The 20526-nt window shown below is 44.0% G+C and overlaps 1 protein-coding gene across 5 annotated transcripts in view; it reads right to left on the bottom strand.

Moving 5' to 3' along the window:
- Positions 1-1057: 1057 nt before the first annotated feature.
- axin1 (axin 1) overlaps positions 1058-20526 on the bottom strand; it is a 52632-nt gene continuing 33163 nt past the window's right edge. For 3 of the 5 annotated variants that reach the window (XM_064322446.1, XM_064322445.1, XM_064322447.1), the window contains exons 4-11: positions 18867-18963; positions 16431-16568; positions 8999-9543; positions 8337-8516; positions 7651-7899; positions 6862-6969; positions 5275-5424; positions 1058-3919 (exon numbers count right to left, since the gene is read on the bottom strand). In XM_064322446.1, the coding sequence (XP_064178516.1) occupies positions 3793-3919; positions 5275-5424; positions 6862-6969; positions 7651-7899; positions 8337-8516; positions 8999-9543; positions 16431-16568; positions 18867-18963 (1594 nt within the window). In that variant the 3' untranslated portion in view covers positions 1058-3792. The remainder of the gene's footprint in view (positions 3920-5274; positions 5425-6861; positions 6970-7650; positions 7900-8336; positions 8517-8998; positions 9544-16430; positions 16569-18866; positions 18964-20526) is intronic. The other 2 variants (XM_064322448.1, XM_064322449.1) reach the window with 2 other exon arrangements.

The following is a 20526-nucleotide window of genomic DNA, read 5'->3' as shown; positions in this document are numbered from 1 at the left end:
GATATTTATGAAGTAGGTTAACATTTGTTGGGGAAGTTACAATGCCATATTGAATAGCTAAGGCTCTTGTTTTCGAGCTAGCTCTCAAGATCTCAATGTTTTGCTTAACGTAATTATTGAATATTTATTCACATAGTCATATCAACAACGTATCCCTAAAACGTGATTCTTTGTAGTTTTTCTCCACCATCTTTGTTTCAGTAGCTGTTCACAGATCAGGGCATTATGGGTATTCCCCACCTGTGCAGGAGTGACTTCTCTTGGTGATCGCACAGCGCACTGGTCTGGGTCATCAACATAACTATGCCCCCTATGCCGCATGCATGCTGGTCGATTCACGTTGCCCAGTACATCTGCAAAATAGTTTGGCTGGTGTCATGTAGTGTTTCAATGTTTGCCATTGTGCACCTCCAATAAAGTTTTAATGTCGCATATAATGACTACAGTCATTTGCATTCGTTTTTTTTTAATGTCGTCAATACCGTTGTACACGTAATGTGCTCTAAAATTTCATGGTGTCAGGAGGGATGTTTGGACCAATCAGTAAAGCATATGCATTGTCATCCTTAAGAAAAGCAGGGGTCATGGTCTTCATTATAAACTGGACAGATTTAAAAACACTGCTTAACACCCACAAAACTGGCACCATAAAGTAATTTATTGTACTAAAATATAATCCATAATCTCTGATTAAATAAACAAACCTTTACTGTCTTTATCTTTACAAATTTTTTGGCGAAATTCAAACAAGTTTTAAATGGTTTCAGATTTATGAAGTAGAAGGAGACATGATAGGTTACTTCGTTTTATGAATTATCCGTTACATAGCCTGCTGTTTTCAGAATTATATCTGTAAAAAATAAAGTGACTACAAAACCACAGTTCCTGCTTTCAAACAGCAATATCTTAACCCTTTGCAAAATGACCAATATTTGTAAAGCAATGTTGTAGAGGGATAAAAATACTGTAGTAGGGTTGTAGAGGGATAAAAATACGGTGACATATACAGTATAATCTATTTTTAGATTATAAGAGGAGACTAAGAACACACAAACCATACAGTTGTTTAATTTCTTTATTGTCCAAGTACCTTTTAAAAGATAACTGTACAAGTCAGCACACTGAAGTATGACCATGGTACTAAATATCCAAATGTGCTGTTGGTTCAAGACACATATGAAAATGTACATATTTACACAAAGGCATATCCAGAATGAATTTATGCAGTGTCACTTAAAATGATGACTAACAAAGCTGTGGAGGGGTGGGGGTGGGGGGGGTGGGGTGGACTAGACCCTGGATGCAAGCAAAGCCTCTGACATTTGGGAATCGCACAAAAGACAAAAAGAGATTTTAATATAAAGGCACTCCGTGATATACATTTACAATACAGCCATTATACATTGGGATAGTCACTTAAGGGCTTTCACAGTAATTCTGCCATTTCATTTTCCATCTCCTGTGACTAAAACCAACAGCATGCTGAAAATTACAATCCAATACAGAGACTGGAGAAGAAAAAAAAAGAAAAAAACTTTGACAGTTTTCCACATTTTTTTATTCAGTTCCTATTCTGATATTTTTGGATATTGAAAAGGAATAAATAAAGTTGGCATTATCAGCAAAACAGCATTTTTTAAAAATGTATGTTTTAGTCACAGAAGTTCATTACTAGATGTTAGCTTTGTACAGACCTGCATATTAGGAAAAGAATCAGTCTAAATAAATACAAAAATAGCATTTGGAGAACATTAAAATTTCCCTAAGCAGGATGCAGATATAGCATGTACCCCCAGCGATTTAACACTCGTTTGATATCCTAATAATTCCTGCATGTCACTTATTTACCTAAATGCATTAAAACATTATACATTCTACTGCTGACCCCTGTAGAATAAAATATATAGTATGCCATTCTCTTCACCTTTTGCACCGAGCTTTGAATTTGAGGGCTATGACCAAAGACAAAAAGAATTTATGCAGATATGCAGTACAAACAAAATCATTAAAATAAAACTTTAAAACAAATTAACTGATTACAAACACTAAAGTCTTTAATGTATACGGTGCTCTTTGGTGTTTTATGATCCAGCAAAAAGGTAGATTAATTTATACTATAGGTTCAATTTTTTTTATTTTTTTTAAACAAATGTCATTAATGTCATCAGGCACCCAAATTTAGCCTAAATAAGTTGAAAAACATAAGACATTCAGTCCATTTTTTAATACATTAAGGTATGTGTAAACATGAATTAGATTTAAAAACCAGAATTAACCCCATGGTTCACTAACAACCCCACTGCTCAGTGATCCAGCATACAGACAGCTTCTGTACAATGACTGATCAATCCTTTCTCCACGCCGCTTGCCAACTCCCATAGATACACTTTACCATCACAACCTGACATTTTCTACACTGCAGTCCCTGAACAAGTGACTCCCCTCTCAAACATGTAAATTGTTTTGAAATGGTGAATGCACATATTTAATGTGTGAACAGCAATCTACACTTCCAAGGACTGCTCTTAAATATTGCTCATTTTGGTATTAATTTACTATAAATGGCATGTTTAAAGAATGCATGGGGGGTGGGGGGGGTGGCTTTTTGTTTTTTGCTTTGCTTGTTTTGTTTTTGTTCCCACTTTTGTGGAATACATTCTAGGATTTCCTGCTGATCTGCATGGATCTGCTTAGGGTAAATGCACTAAAGTATACCTGAATAGGGTACCTTTCTCCATGCATGTGCCCAACTGGCACCAGGAAGACTGAAGCTCTGTGACACTACTGAGAATGGAACAGTCCCAGAAAGAGCAAAGTTCCCAGCGAGCATGTACCACACCGAGGAAGTGCAGCGGTTACAGTCATATCCTCCTTCAACAGTCAGAGCACAGAGGCAGCGGTTAAGAGCATGTTCACACAGCGGTTACCTCTGATTTTCAGATTTATGAAGTGAATGGTTGTGTACCTTTACTTCCAGCAGTCGGGACAATATTGGCTTTTCTGGGGGTTTGGGAGGTTTACAAGCACTTGGGAAAAGCTGGATAGTAATAGGATATAGTGGCAGATGACATACACAAAGAGAAATTTTGGACGCTTAAGATGAGCAGTTCAAAACAAAATAGTGACTGAATTGGAGCTGCCCATCCAACTGAATGCATGGGGGTAAAAACCAATAGACTTTTCAAAAAATACTTTCATATATATAAACTTTTTCTGTTTTATGTTTAAACAGAGGGCCTGTACACATCTGGTAGATTTAAAAGTACCTGTACATATCAAAATTACACGAAAGTATTGTTACATTACAAAGGATACTTTCCTTCTATTACATCATATCAAAAATATGCAGCTGTAGTAAACAGATTCAAAGTACAATTTTTCTAGTACAACTTTACAATGCTACATTACAGAGTTAGAAATATACCAAAGAAAATATAATGCTGCATCATTCCTTTTTAAATCGTCATTTTTTCAAATTTTCCCACGAGAAGCAGTTTCTGCTGTTAAAGCACCATTTATTCTCCTAAGCACTGAGCAGCTGGTAAAGAAAAATAAAACCTCTGTGCAGAAGTGGAAGCCTATAAGTCTGTATTAGATATCCCACAGTGACACTTTCCAACCTCTGGTTCTTCCAGAATGTTCCCATCCAGTTGACTAAGACGTTCCCCGTTTCCTCATTCCATTGGATTTCCTCCTCTGATTTCCACCGGAACACATTCCCTTTCGCTCATCACGACATCGCGCCCCTCTCCGAACGGGGCTTTTCTTCCAGCGTGCCTCCCACTTCGCCCTTCAATCGATTTTCTCCACTTTCCCAATGATCTTCTCCTCGAAGATGGGCAGGATCGCGTCATCTTCACGTACCTCTTCGAACACGACACCACAGTCAAACTCGTCGCTCACCTTCTTGAAGTAATACCTACCAAAATCAAGAAAAGAAAAAACAAAAAAAAAAAAAACAGATGAGCTTGTCGCCACGAAGAAGCTTACAATGCTCCCCGGTGTGGTCGTTTGTCCTTCTTTATTTTTTAAAACTGAAATTCCCTCCCTGAGATTGCCCTTTCAATTCATGAGGCCAAACAAATGCACGTTTCCTAAAGCAGCCTAAACCGCCATTTTGTAGTCTACAGTTCTCCTGCTGAGCAGCGCAGTTACTGCGCTGGAGGACCACCCAACTCACACAGCCAGTATGCAGACAGACTACAGGCATCTGATCACCCAGCTTCTGCGCAAAAACGACCCTTAATCCCCTGGGGCCGGTAGAACCAGCTGGACGTAAAAAGGTTGGTCTTAACCGTTAAGTCGATCTTAGCTACATCTGACGTGTTCAATATTTACACCTGTTGCACCATCTAAAAATATGATTAGGCGCAGCCAAGTCCAGCACAGATGCATGTTCAAGTTGACACATGCTATCGTGCAAATTTTGTTAGGCAGTGCAACACTGCTATGCTACAATACTGCTACTTGCCTGATGGTGCCAACCACTATCTATTTATGTTTGTTAAGTTATTTAATCTATTTTACTAACCTACACCTAATATTATGACAGAATTTTTTTTTTTTAAAAAGAGAAATTAACTACACCCAGAAATGAAAGTAATTGAAAATTGAACTGTACTCAAAATACATGTCGATACTCATGTCCAGACAGAACACAACAGCTCAACCTTGCTGAAACGGAAGTGTTCAATCAACTCACTATCCCCGTACATGTCGAGTAGATTTGTCTGGCCTCTTAATATTCTCACGCGTCTGAAAGTGTGCTTGGTGTGCATCTATTTAAATAGTTGCTCCATATTCATAGGTTGTTGTTGTTTTTTCATTTAGCAGTTTTATCTAGGAGAATAGACTGTTTCCACTTGTGACTACCCTGTATAAGGCATAGAATTATGCAGAATTATTACACCCATATGCAGCGTTACAGTTGGTGCAATCGGTGTCTGACCACGTGCAAATTTTACGTTGGACCAACCCACAAGACCAGACGTACCTCCGGCTGGTGCAACCGACCCCGGTGACCATGCTGAGGTCGCAAACTGACCTGGCATAGCCAAGGTTTGATTTGGAAAGTGGGACAGCACATCACATTGCATCGCTGCAAGCTATTTCTTCAGCTTGATGCCCCACCCGTGAGCACACGGTCTGATTTAGTCTTTAATGAAGCAGGTTGTTGTATCACAGTGTATGGAAAATCACAACTGACTACAAATAAGCTAATGTAGCGTCTGAATGGACTGAGTGACTGAGGATGAGAATAAAATGCGGCTTCACCTGTAGCTCCCTTTCTTTGTCAGCAGCTCCTTGAACTGGCCGAGCGTGACTATCCTTCCTTTGACGGACGTCCTGTAGGGGATAGGCTCTCCACAGAAGTAATATGCCACCGTGATGTTCTCACAGGGCAGCTTCTTCACTGTTTTATGCCTGGAAAAGAAACATCGTCCATGTAAAGCGCCGTAAAACAAAACAAACCTTCAAAAATACTTTACCGTACTCCCGCCAAGAAACCTACTGCCACGACACACGTCTCGAGGGAACTCCAGACACAACAAAAGCAACTTACTCACGGACATGAGATGTCACAGAATGGCATCACATGGGGAAGGGGGGAAAGGGGGGGGGGTGGGGGGGGCATCAGGACAGTTTCTCAATTGTGAATCCAGACACGCTAACCCTTCCACCATTTTCTCTGCTCTGAACGCTGGCATGCGGGAGACGGAGTATACGGAGGGATTCATGAGAATTCCCAGTGGGCCTCTGCACAGAGATCAAACGTCAGGAACCAGCTGTAAACGGCGCAAGCTGAAGAATTCGCTTCTTAAAAAGACGGTCAACGACCCCGTTCTGCAGAGCCAATTCCTCCTCTCCTTTTTTCTTTTTTTTTTTGGACGGGGGATAAACCCTTTGAAACGGCTTCAAAGTAACGCAGAGCGACACCATCCCGCCGTAAAAAAAAAAAAAAAAAAACTTGTGATCATATTTTATGAGCTGGTGTCATCGCTCCGGGCCCTTTAATGCGGGGCTGCGGAAAGGCATTAAAAAGTGGGGCGAGGGTAGGGTGCCGCTTTGGTCCTGCTCTGTCCTGCCAGCAGGTAGCGTGTTCCCGCGCGCTCCCGGTCCCCCATGAAAGCGTGGCGGGGGGCCACATCAGAGCGGGGCGCGGCCCGGCGGGGCCCCGGCACATCCAGGCCGCCGCGCTTTCATCTGCTCATTACCGCCGCTCTGAAGTCTCCCCACATCATAAAGCTGCCTGTCTGACTGAGGACGTGCCTTTCCAGTCTCGTGGGGGGGACTGCACCCCCCCTACCCCCACCCCCACCCACGGCCCAAAATCCATACACGCCGTATCAAAGCCTCGCTCTCTGCCTTAGATTGATCAGTGCTAGCGAGAGCGTTGCCCTTCTGTTCTCAATATCTGGATAGACACTTGAAAGAAAGTAGAACTAAATAAGATTAGGCGCTATAAACAACAAATGGGGTTAGTTTACTCTACGTAAAACTGTACGACAGCTAAATTAATCACACAGAAGCTTGTAAAAAACCCTTGTTTCTTTTGCTAGGGCTAATTATATCTATTCATTCGAGTCATTTATTGGCAGATTGACTGCATTCACCCCTTATAAAGTAAATTCATCTTTACCAGTCTTAATTTAGTAACTGCAAACGAATCCATCGACACGCACACAAACATACACACACTCGGGTTTTTGTTTGTTAGTGCACTACGAGAGCAAACGAATCGATCTAAAGCTTGGGGACACCAGTGTATATACAGAGCACGGCCTGTATATTCACGGCACTGGACATTCACTTGAGCGGAGGACTGGACAAGCACTACAGAGAGGCAGTGGGGCAACGTACTGGGACTCGGAGAGATCAATGTCGGAGACTGCAGGCACCACGCTGAGCGGTGGGAACAGAGTGGGCCTGACAGCAGCTCGACCCCTCTGGATCACCTCCATCACATACCTGAGGAACAACCCCGGAGTTAGAGACCGCCTGCGGGGTCTCGCACTGTCAGCCTGAGGTGCACGCACGCACACGCACGCACACACAGGCATGTGCACAAACGCATATACACCGCACACACAGGCATGCATGCATGCACACACACACACACACACACACACACACACACACACAGGCATGTGCACAAATGCATATGCACTGCATACACAGGCATGCACATGCGCACACACACACACACACACAGCCATGCACACTCGTGCGGACACACACACACGCGATCACACACAGGCATGTGCACAAATGCATATGCACACGCGCACACACACACACACACACACAGGCATGCACTCACACTTCCCAACATACTGTACCACACAGACCCTTCTCTAATCTTTCGCTACGCTGCAGTAGCATCTGTCACATTGACCTCATGCCTTCACACACAGAGAAGCACTGCTTAAGCGCTTCACCCAGGGGACGCATCCAACACTAATTTCACAGCCGCAAAAGGGCTCGATCTCGGTGGGAAAAAAAACCTGAGGGGCGAAGCAAGCGGCGCAACCGCGGTCCGCTGGGCGGACGCGCTTAATCCGCGTCCGTTTCGCGGGCGAGGGGCGCGCTCCGAGGAACGGGCGGATCACGTGATCGCCGCGGCGGACGGCGGGGGTCCAGGAGCCTCACCTCTGTTTGGTCTGCAGGGTGCCCGACTTCTTCTTCTCCTCCTCGAGCCGCCTGCGGGCCTCCTCCAGCTGGGTGAGGGGGTTGGGCGCGGGGTTGGGGGGCATGGTGGGGTCCTGGATGAAGGGGTGCGAGGGCTGCACGGTGTTGCGGAGCTGCGCGCTGATCCAGGGGTGGACGGCCCCGGGGCGCTCCACCGAGCTGGGCCGCAGCGCGTCGTGGCTCAGGGTCTTCTTGGGCCCGGCGGCGCTCCTGAGGGGCGGGGGAGAGAGAGAGGCGCCCGTTTGAACTCGGCACGCACGAGCCCCGCCCGGCAGGGGCCGGGGCTTAAGCCTCGATTACACGCCGCTCGCGCCGGGGCGGACGAGAGGAGCGAGCGGGGGCGCCGTAATGAGGCTGGGCCCGCCTCCTCCCTCGCCCTTTAACCCTTTGAGGTCTCGGATCACAAATGTGTGACCAGAATGTCCTTAACTGAACATTCTAATGCTTAAGTAACAATCACTACTGGTAACTGAATGCAATGAAGTTCTAAAACCCCCCGAGTTAGAATTCTGAAAAAGCATTCCAAAAATCCTACTCTCCAACAGGGTTGGAATTTTGAGGAAGCATTCCAAAAAACCTACTCTTCACAGAGTTAGAATTCTGAAAAGACATTCCAGAAAACCTTCTCTTCACAGGAGTAAACTCACCCATAAGGAGCCTTCTTGTGGCGGCCTGCCTCTTTCTCGCCCTCCATCATCCACTGGATGATCTTCTGGTTCCTCTCCAGATCCTCCGGAGGGCCCTGCATGTCAAAGTTGCGGACTTCCTCGCCCTTCCCGGGCTCCGCCTTCTTGGAGGTTCGCTTGGACAGCGTGCTGCCTTTACTACTGCAAGGACAAATCAAATTTAGCATTTGGGACCCTTTTCTTTCCCACATTTTTGCTTTTTTTCCTCCTATTTGGACCATCCAGTTAGACCGTGAGCTAATACTGCGCCACCAGAACCTGTAAAACAAGGACACTGCTGCTGAAACGTGTGCACTTGTCCAATGTGCTCGCCTGTGAGCTTTAGAGCATTTTATCCCCTACATTTCACAGTCAGAAAAATGCCACATTGCCAATCAGAGGAGAAGCGGATCTTTCGCTAATGGTAACAGGCAGCCTACCAGGTACCAGGAAGGGCCTACGCAGAAACCATAGAAACCCCCTAAACATCACTCAGATTTTTGTCAAAAAATGGTCTTGCTACACACATTCCTTTTTAGGAATACACCAACTGAGCAGAGATGCAGAAGGCAGTTAATTAGAGACCAAACATAAAAGTGAGAAGGTGAAAAGCAGCAGAGCCATGAAGACGTCAGCGCACATACTTGTGTCCCAAAGACTCCATGGCGTTGGGGGCCACGCCCATGCTGTCGGCGTAGCTGCGGGACTTGGTTGCATAGTGATGCGGCTCTACATTCCAGGCGAAGTTGTTCTGCACCCGCTGCATGGCCTCCGACTCGATCTGCTCTTTGGGTTTGACGCCGCCCGAGTGGTGGATGTGGTAGACGTGCTTGTGGTGGTACATGCTGCCCGCGTCCGGCTTCAGGCCCTGCTTGGCCAGGTGCTTGCCGTGGCCCGGGGCCAGCGGCATCATCAGCCCGGGCACCTTGCCCGACAGGACGCCGTCCGGCGAGCGGGACTTTGGCGAGTGGCGGCCGGTGCCGGGCGACTGGCACCCGGGCGTCCTCATGACGCGCTGCACGTGCTCGTCCAGGATGGACTCGGGGTTCTCCTCGTGGGCGTCGCGCAGCTGGAGCCCGTTGTAGGTGGTCTCCGAGTAGCGGGCGCTGTAGTGTTGCGGGGCGGGCGGGAGCTTGTGGCTCGCCAGCGAGGGCACCGTGGAGACGTCCGCGTCGTCCCCTTCCTCTTCCTTCAGGACACAATCGAGACCAGGGAAAATCATTACATGAGTATGCATGACAGAGCTTTATCACAACTTTAATTCAATTTATAATACTTTTTAAAGTAGGTTGTATTTTAAACCTCCTAAAATTCCTTATATTACATACAGCACATTAGTTAATGTGTGATGAGCGTTCTGGCCCAAAATGGCTGCTGTGCGTCATCCAAGTGTGTGCTACACATTGGTGGTGGGTGAGGTGAGTTCCCACTCGTCACTGTAAAGCACTTTGAGCATTTGGAAAAGTGCTTTATAAATGCAATGATTCATACATTCATTCATTTACATTTATGGTTCAGTAAATGCTCCTTTTTAATAAACATTCAATCGCTTTATACAGCTGGGTGATTACTGAAGCGAATCAGGTTAAGGACATTGTTAAGAACAACAACAGTGCCCCAGCTAGGAACTTTTGAGTGACAAGCCCAGTTCCCTAATGAACGTACTCCACTGCTGCCGGCTGCTATCAACATGGATTTCTTTTTTGCATCGTAGTACGCCTGTTTATTCAACTTATTTACACTTGAAAACCGGCACCTTACGGAGTGAAATCCACCCCCACCCTGAACAGTTATATTACAAGCGGCAACTCCACCGACTTTCAACCAGATCTATCCAGAAAGTTTGAATTCATTGTATTAGCAAGATACGGAAGGACACACCAAACAACATGGGCGATCACATAACCTCCACTCCGCCCGATGGCGGAGGCAGATAATTACTTGAAGGTCACATGTTGAAGGTTCGTGTTTTCGGCAATATTCTAAGTTTTGTCAAGGGTTCTACCAGCAGAGGTCACCCTGCTACATTATTTATGCCTTACTACCCCGTCATGATGACTGCACTGGTGCAGAGAGAGAGAGAGAGAGAGCGAGACAAAAGAAGCTATGATCGAGAATGCACACCCTGACATTACACACTGCGCTTTTAAGACGTTCGCCTTCATTATGGCAGGTGTAATTCAAGACTGCGTTCACTTCCCTAGCCGAGCTGGAATCTGGCACGTAGCCCGTCCTTTCAGCAGAGATAAAAGAAGCCTGGCACGTACGGTTCTAGTGTTCCGCGATACATGTGCGCGCAACCTGAATTTCCCTCATATTTGCGCAGGAGTTTTCGAGTCCTGGGACAGCCGTGCGCAGCGCCTTTCTCCAGAAGCAACCTTTCGGCCACCGGCCGAGGCCGCCCCTTCACCTGTTCGCCCGGGTTCGAAGTAACCCGGCGTGGAGGCCTTCGGCAAACGGCGGCCTGAACTGTACGTGCCGGCTGCCTCGACGCAGACTCCAGGTACAGGATCGTGATTCCGAGGCCGTTTTTTGACGAGCGGCTGGCGAGCAGACATTTTCTTCTACGAGGAGCTGCGGAGAGCATTGCTCCGCGCTCACAGTTCATTCTGACGAGGGGTTGAGCTGCCAAATCGAATCTAGCCTTTTTCACACGCACGCAGTCAGTCTCTTCTGAATTCATTAGAAAACACTAAACTGGTCGGAGAATGCAATGAATTTAAAGCATGCGTATTTATGAAACTCGACAGTTCAACTGTGGCCATATTGGTATTATGGATAAACAGATGCAATATTTTAGGCTTCGTCAAACTGCCAGTTATGGAAGAATAATCGGGTCACATTTCAAAATGCAATTCAGCGACCGTTTCATTTTCATTTGATGCGTGCAAAAATCGTGACATATTTCAAATGCAAAAGCCCGGTCTCATTGTATGCACTTTCTGACAATATGAAAATTTAAAAGCAAAGACCATTTGACTCTTCATTTTCCATATATACATTACAAAACCTTATAACAATTATAATGAAAATGGAAACAATCAAATCTGTTTATGTTTGAAATAACATCTTGTAACAGCATGATTGATGACAAAAAGAAATAATTCATTTTGTCTTACTTTATTAATTTGAAAGCCAACCAACTTCTCACGGTACAAGACAAAACAAAATCTAGTGTAGTTCTTCCATTTGCAATTTCACAACTGAAGTCATGCATCTACCCGGACAAAATTCAAACAATAATGCAAACAGCAAATGCTCCTTAACGTTTTCATTTTCAAAGTCAAAACACCTGTCAGTCAAAAGACATGGGGCATTACAGGGACGGCTTATACCCTAAGAAGTCCCCCTTACAGACCAAAGACTGATTGTTTGTTTTTTTCATTTTTATTATGCACAATTAATAAAAAATATCTAAAAAAGCATGTAGATGTCAGTTTATTTTAACCTCTGCTTAGTGCCTAGATTATTGCAAAACAGTCAAGATAGCGAAAACTGATGAGTCGGTGAGGCATGCGGTGAAGCAATGCTCAAAAAAGGAATGTCTCAGTGTTGGCTAGCTACGCAAGCCAGTCAGCTACTCAAGGGCTACGATATCTACCCACATTCAGCGGATCACTAGAGCTAGCCACACACTTTAGATGGCACTAAAATCAAAGTGTATTATAAATACTGCCTCTCCACCCAAAGACTCCTCTCAACATTGGTAAGACTGTTGGTTCACAGTTAGTGAATAGGAACTTCAACAAAAATTGCACAGCTTTATTGCAAAACAATGTTTAAACTGGAATGTGGCTGAAGACAATAGATGAGGTTCCATTAAGGTTAAGTTAAGCTTAATCAAATATTCTTTCCTGAAGTATGACTGCCTGGCTTATTTTATTTTAAATGTTCACCTAACGACCACTGACAGGCTGTATTCCCAACTGACTTTATGGTAGCATGTGCCATCTACAACTATGGCTGCTAAAGCTAGCTAACTAAAGTTATGCTAACAGCGTAGTTTAGCTGTCGTCGCTAGACCATCAGTTAAAGCGGCAGCCATTACACTGTGCAAAAAGGATCAAAATGACCACCTTCACTTCAGCCTTCACGTTCGCATCCGTCTGTCACCTTTTTCCCCGAGCTTCCCGGGGCTAACAGGCATCACTTGATAAACTGGACTAACACCCCTTCCCTCAAGCAGCCAGCCTACACAATTTGATTGACAGGTCTTTTGACTTTGATAAAAGAGAATGCAAAAGAGGGATTTCATTTTGCATTTTAATTTTGGCAGGGCAGATGCATGACCATGTCAAAATGGTAATGTAAACAGAAGCAATGCCATGGGATTTAAAGTCACCCTTGTGCCACAATAACATGAAGATGAAATGTTAAATGGAAAATTAAATAATAATTTCCTGTCTGTCATTGCTCATGCAATTACAATGAGAAACTGTCATTTCAAATGTGAAGATTTATTTATATTTCAATGTTTTTCATTTTCATTTAAATTATGACAGGGTAAGAGGGCAAGAAAAATGAAATGTGAAAGGGAGTTTGCATTTAAATTTTCAAATGGTCAGTTAAGTGCATACATTAACATAAAAATGAAAATGCAAAATATTTCATTATTAATGACCTAATTTGTTAACACAAATTAGACTGAATATTCTGAACTGACACTTGGTAAAGCAATGATGGGCAAGCAGTTTTTATCAAGGACTCTCCACCTAATTTTAGCTTTGCCCAAGTAGTGAGAAACAGAAAAAAGGCGTTTCTCAGTTATTGCCTCCACAATATGCCATAAAAATGTCATTTCGTGATTTTCCCCTCCTTTGAATATTATGCAGTTACCCTTAAGTGTGCACTCACCATTTTAGCAGTTACGCTATACAAAAAATGCCCCCTACTTCTGAGTGACTTCGCAGAAATGCTCTCGGTTATTTCTGCAAATTAGGATAGGACTATTATAATGGGACGTTTTAATCTGCACATAGTTAATCCTGTTGATTCTAACATTGCTTATTTTATCAATCTCCTAGGCTCGATAGATTTAACACATGTCAAAGAACCCACTTACAAGCATGGACACCACTTGTCATTACACAGGGAGTCATTCTCAATGTTACCTCCATTGCTGATATTGCTGTTTCAGATCATGTGCTTACTCATTTTAAACGAACTGTTAAGAAACGTTATCTTTACTATGAAGTGGCTGATAATTTTATTTCACATTGACCCTACCACCTCCCTGTGAAAACTCACTAATAATTTCTGTTTGAGAATAAGGACTACACTTGGCTCCACTCAAAACTAAAAATACTGCAAATAAGCCATGAACTCCCTGGAAAAATGAGTTTAAATTTGAATTATGTCATGATTTTTCCGCACAGCAAATTAAATCAAAACGCATTTGCCACATTGCATTTTAATTTGAAATACGACTCGATTATGTTTCCATAAAGTGCTTCACACCAAGCATTTTGAGTAATATTAGCCTGTATGTGCCAACTGCCTTCATGTAATTTTTATGAAGATGCAAAGACATTTAATTCAAGTGACAGTCAAGTAAATGCCAAGCGCTTAGCGTGGGTCAAGTCGGGGATAATTGTAAAGGATGCATATATCATCTTCTGCAATCAGTGCTCATCAGACTGCATAGAGAGAACTATTCTTAATGGAGTGCTTTTCTTATAAGATGCAACATGTTCCACTGATTCCTAGCACTGGTGTTAAAAGCCAGATGTGGGCCAATTGTAACCATCTCATCCATCAGCGCCCATCAATCCGCGACCCATCAATTACTCTGGGCTTTTCACAGGTGCCACGTCAATACATACAATTCAGTGGATTACATTTCTCTCCATTTATCACTTCATAACCCCAGCGGAGGGCCACTAGCACCGTACAACAGTAGATGAGAAGAGTATAGCGGTTTTTTTTAATACCATTTGTGGGGGGGAAAAAAGTACATTTGTTTAGTTTTTTTCTAAATGCTAAAATCGTCAGAGTAGTAGAACAATGCCAAATATAGTCATTTACAGAACACCAAAATCTCCCTTAATGGCTGAAATGCACTGTACCGTGACTCCAACTGCACGACCAGGAGGGCTAACACTACAATACATCTGCCTTGAGACTTAGCGCCCGGCCTTTCTGTATTGCAAATAATCTATTTGTGGAGTTTGTTGGCATTTCTTCACGCCCCATTGGAGTTCAAACAAACCCATTACGCTGTGCGGAGCTCATGAGTGCCTCAATCTGCAGGTGTTCCACCTAACGCTGAAGACAAAGTGGACGAAAGCGCACAGAAATCCCTGATTCGCTCGGGCTGGAATTCCACCGAATAAATCACAGCGGCATATTTGCCATTTTAAAACAGAAATGCGCATTGCTGCGAACCGAATGGCCGGCCGGCCTTCCTGCTGAAAACCGCAATGTGAGAGAGGGCTCGGTCACGGGCAGCCACACACACACCATTTATGGACAGTTTAAAAACAACAGCACTTTAAACGCTACCAGTGAGCTCACTCGACTCAACTGCCGCACGCCCGCTGCCAAACACAATGTAATAGAATATAAGCCCGCGAGGGCTATTTATCAGTTTATTTTGGTAACTGCGAACGGCCACACAAAACAAACAAAAAAAGGTCAAAAGTTGAAAACGGCTCGAGATAAATGACAAATGTCATATACTTCCCTGTTGCATAGATCGTGTGAATTCAATGGACGACTGAAGAAAGGGGAGAATAAACAATGCGTCGTATTTTTTTCATGTCCTGTTAAATATTAGGTGCAAGAGTGCCTTATTCGCACTGCCATTCAGTCCAATTAGTGCTAGTTTATTTCAGAGACAGGGTTTAAGATGGACATTTGAATATGACATTCATTTCTGAATATTTTTTTTTTTAATAATGAAAGCCTATTACTTATATAAGCCCACAATATTTTTGATGGCTCATTATTAATTGATCTCCATAATACATGGACACATTTAATTTTCAGAACTGTCATTTCGCTTTCCAGTTGGGCTCCCCTTGCCATGGTTACACTTGCCATCTCTGAAGGTCCCTCTAAGAAGCACTGATAATCAAAGGCAAAATGACCAAGTATATTGCATTCCTACTTTCCTAATTTTGTGCAGATGGCCAACCACACCAACGTAATTATAACCACGATAACTTCCGCATTCAAACACTGACCCTGAACGAGGATATAACTATTCGTTGCATATGCAAGCTCTTATTAACATTGATTGAAAAGGCCAGGTTGCAACACCACCTCCTCCACAAAAGCTGTCACGCTCACACAGCTACCCACGGCAGATTTTTTGCCAATCGCCGTTTTGGTTGACTGACACAGATCATCTTTGTTGAGCTCAGTGCAGGCAGCTGACCCAACATTAACAGAGGGGGGAAAAACAAGCAGCTGGAAATGGCTGCAGCTCAGATTGAGGCTCCCTGATGAGTTCAAAAGCACCAGCAGCAAATAACTATTTATACGTGCTTCTGTGACAAAAGATTTATACGCTAATGTGAACTATGAGGTACTGATCACTATGACTAAACGGTACTTAACAACTTCCAACAGGCTATCAAACATTTTGCCTTGCAATTCAGTAAACGTGCATAATTTACATGTGCTTTAGCAGCATTTTAGTGATTCAGAGCAAAAATGATCAAGCAGCAGTGGAAAATTGGAGTGATTTTTCTTTTCTTTTTTGTTCTGGGCACTCTTAATTTAAAAATGTCCAAAACCTAGTTCTCATATAAAAAAGGATACTTTGTTGCGTGTAGCAGTTAATTAGGTAGTTTCTATCAGGCTTAAGACCAGATTCACCTGCACGTAGAATATGACTACACCAGCACAGAAGCAAACATGAATGTTCTCACATTTGACCCCCAAGTGTGATATATCAAGAACCACAATGACTTTAAGCCAAACAAACTGAAGAAAATATTTTTCTTAAATTTAGGTTCAAAAAGGGGGCAGTCATCTCTAAAAGAAGGTTCAGAATGTACACCTCGGGTGTAACCCCAGGTGACCTCACATAAAACAAATCCATACAGACGCACGCAGTCCAGGTACACATACCAATCGGACCCTCTTCAGTCTCTCCTCCAGCTTCTCCTGGGCCTCTCTGTCCCGCAGGACGCCCTCCAACCGGCTGATCAGCTCCGCCGCAAATTTTTCCGGGTCGACGTGAATATCCTTTGGCATCCGGTATGTGCGCTGCAGAGGGGGACAACCGTCAGCTCCGAGCAGCTCGGCAAGCGCCGCGACATCCAAAGCATCGGGTTCAAAAAAGCGTCTGTTGCGGTTTCTGAACTCCTCTGAACATGCCTACGCATTTTCATACCGCACAGGGGCCCTGGGTATGGAAAGGACGCGATAGTCCCCCCCGTTCTAACGCGGGAACCGAAACCGTGCAGAACTGGAGCCGCAAACCAAAGACCTGGCAGGGCTCCAGTTCACGTTTCTGTTCCATTTCCTTTCACGGCACCGCTGACGCCCACCGCCAGGCCCAGCTCATCAGGGGAAATTGAGAGGCATCGTATTTCTTCAACAAGATGGTGGAAAACGGTATGAAGAGCAGAAAGGTAAATAGTTGTTCTTGGACAAATTTCAGGCCTTAGGTTGCATAATGTTTTCAAGTATTTGTCTTTGATCTGCTCTAGGTTGCACGGCCCAACAATCTACCAATGGCCTTGCTGCAGTTATCCAAATAACTCCGTGTTACATAGCATGATTTATTTTTTGTTGGACTCCGCAATTACATTACGACTGCACAAAAAGTGTATGTGTGTGTGTGTGCGTGTGTGTGTGTGTGTGTGTGTGTGTGTGTGTGGGGGGGGGGGGGGGCAGGAAAAACAAACGTTTTAGAATGGTTCTGTTAGCCTTAGCGTCCTCACAATCCTGAACTAATCTGAAACACAGTACTCCACATTACAGCCAATTTTGTGTGTGAAAGTATGTTCTCCACACACTAGGCCATTCATTAATTCATCCATCCATCCATCCATTCATTCATTCATTCATTCATCCCATCAAAAATAGTGGCCTACCAACTTTCAGGTAACTGGCAGACAAAATGACCTCTATCTGTGCGGATTACAGCAAAGCATCTAAACTTGGTACAAAAGAGACACTGTGATATTCCCTGCTTCAATATTAGTGCGATTCCTCCAACAACAATTCCCTAAAATAAAATTTCTCTGGAAATAGCTAGCAGGAAAAAAAAATAAACAAACACTTTTAAAAGAACACTCCCCTCAAAAATGCTCTCTACCAAATGGCGGAACAGAAAACCAAAAATACTTCAAAGCGCAAACAAGCTTCGGTTTCAATTAAGCTGACAACGTCTCCAGACAGACGCAATCTGCCAATGCCTACATGTTTGTATGGTTTATTTAGCTATGGCTATGCATTATCAATAACATGTTTTGCTATAGTAATATTGTCAGCACAAGACCACTTAAAAAGGCACTGCCCTTGACGCTCTCTGATAACTATCACTTTAAGACCACTGTATTTTGAATGGAATACATATTTATTTGTAAATGGAACAGGATGTTCTATGAATAATGCAAACAATCAAACGCAAGAGGGGCTGCAGAGCTATGGTGTGTGCATTGCCATTTCTGCCATTTTCAAACGAAAATCTGGTGAAGCTATTTTTATTGTAAAAAGAAGCCTTCTCCCTGATAAAACAACAGTCACTCCTGTATGCTGATGTTGCTAAAAAAGAAAGAAAGGGTTTTGGAAGTTTTCTGTTTACAAATGATAAAATTATTACAATTCTCCCACTTGTCTCAATGAGAAGGCAAACATAAAGCTTACAGTTTTCATATGCATAATTTAATAAGGGAAAGCAGAAGGTAATAGAGCGCACATCAGCTATCATTCTACCCAGCCCCCCCACCCAAAACTCAGTTTTAAAAACTTGGGAGCCCCAATTAGGCGGGAACTTCCACACTGGGAGATAAAGGAGGAGTCAGAGCAGTCACAAATTGCTCAGATCTGCTGTGAAAGGAGCAGTTTGGGCCTCCGCAGAAACGCGAGCGAGAGCATTACGCCTCAGTTTAGACACCTCGCTCCCCGCATCAGCTATTCACAGCCAGATGATCAAAGCACTGCGCCCACTGCTGCGCATCTTAAGAATGCAGAATCTCATTTCAAGGTGGAGCCGAGAGAGAGGGGGAGAGGCAGAGACAGAGAGAGGGAGGGAGGGAAGGAGAGAGGCAGAGACAGAGAGAGAGAGAGAGAGAGGGAGGGAGACGCCTTTGTGCGGCAGCTCTAAGTCAAGGATGGAAACGTGCTTTGAGAAACGTAATGCTGCAGATGCCTAGAGAAACGTAATGCTGTAGTTTTTTTTATGTGACTCGGTGTGAGGGAGAAGGGATCAATTTAATTTGACAAGCGGGCTTAGTTGTTTGTGTGCGGTCTTGAGGCCGTTCCTGAACGGCTGTTCCGCTGTCTGACGGCAGCGCCGGGGGAATGGAAGTGGGCGTGGGCCACGGGGAGACTTACAGGGATATGAGGTAGTGGCACTCGCCCATTTGCTTTGGCGCTTTCCTGCATCTCCCGCCGATGCTGCTTGCGGTACCTATAGGGTGGAATCCCATCTCTGCAAAACACCACACAGCAAATTAGCATTAATATACTCTGTGACACATTTGCTTTGTGAAAGTACATATATATATGTATATATATATATATATACACACACATATATATATATATATAATGGTATTAGCTTGGTACTTGTTTAAGCATCTTACCTTGGCTCACATTTCCCTCAGAGACACACTGCTTTTGGTTACTAGTCTGCATCTTACAAAACTTGCAACTCTCTACATCTTACAAAAACTTGAAAACAGCACAGGAAATGAGCGACTGCACTTCATCCCTAGAAGAAGCGCCTCTGTGAGACGCGGGAGCTTGCTGTTCAGCGATACAGTGGCGGTACAGGTATTGCTTCACAGGAAGCGTCCCCACTGTTTAGGCTTTGGCGGCTTCTCGGGTCGAGAGCCTTAGCGAGTCCAATTACGACGTTCCCCCCCCTCCCCGGTAAACCTGCGCTGGTCTGCCGGTGGGACGGAAAGCGTGTCGACCGGGCGCTGCGGTTCCGTCCCGCCAGGAGTGACTCTCCTCTTTGTCAGGAGCTCCGTGGCAAGCGGCTGATAATGGCCTCTAATCTATCCTGCTTCAAACACATGTTTTTGTCCCGCTGCGCAGCCTTTGATGTTTCTTTAACTTAATTCCCCAGTGCCATCTCTGAACATAGCACGCTGTCTCGCTGAACGCTCCCTGGCAGCTCGTCCCGGCTCCGCTCTTTCAAAGGAAACGCTCTTCCGGGTGGAGGGTGGAGGGGTGGAGGGGGTGGGGGGAGGCTAAATTACGGCATTTGTCCAAAAGTAAATAAAACCTTACAAGTGGTGACCGACTGCTGAAAGATAAACAGTGTGGAAAAATACTTCCCTCCCAGAACGGACTTTGCTGCTTTAATCTCTGGACTTATGCTGCCTTTCAAAATAAAAAAGAAAAGCTCAGAAAATGACTAAATAAAAAACAGCATAGAAAACAGTACAGATGAATCATTCTGTAAACAGCTTTAACTGCTGTGCCCATAATTAAAAGGTGTATACTTATACCCTCCGTGAACATGGACTCATATAGCAGCAACATCGTTGCAGTTTAATTTCCCTATGATGTGCATTCAATTTTATATAACACATGATACACATTTTTTTAAATGTATTCATTTCAGAATACATCAGGATACAATAAAATTATAGAATGACTGTGAAAGGGCACCTAATACAACCAATAGTCTACTAAGATAAAGCAAAAAAATTTTAGCATCTATGATTGGAGGTTTTTAAACCAATAAAAATCAAGAGGAAACATCTAATCTTGTGTGCAACACAGGCAGATACCTTTGCTTGCTCAGAGTGGCTGAGAAATGTTTAAATCCACTGAAAGAAAATATTTCAGAGGTCTATAAAAAGTAACAAAAAAAGAAAGAGAATAAAAAAAAGATCTGGGTTGTATTCAACTGGTTAAAAATTTATATTCCTGCAGTTTTGGGCTTCCTTTCCTGCAGCCCAGAAGACCAGCTGCACGTGCACTGAAGTTCAGCCTTGCTAGGGATGAGCCGTGTGGGGTTCGCGCTCGGGGAAGGCGGTAC

Source organism: Anguilla rostrata, chromosome 2 (assembly GCF_018555375.3).
Source record: "Anguilla rostrata isolate EN2019 chromosome 2, ASM1855537v3, whole genome shotgun sequence".
In the NCBI taxonomy this organism is placed as follows: Eukaryota; Metazoa; Chordata; class Actinopteri; order Anguilliformes; family Anguillidae; genus Anguilla; species Anguilla rostrata.
Note: the sequence above shows the minus strand (reverse complement) of the source record. Positions and strands in the feature narration are given on the sequence as shown.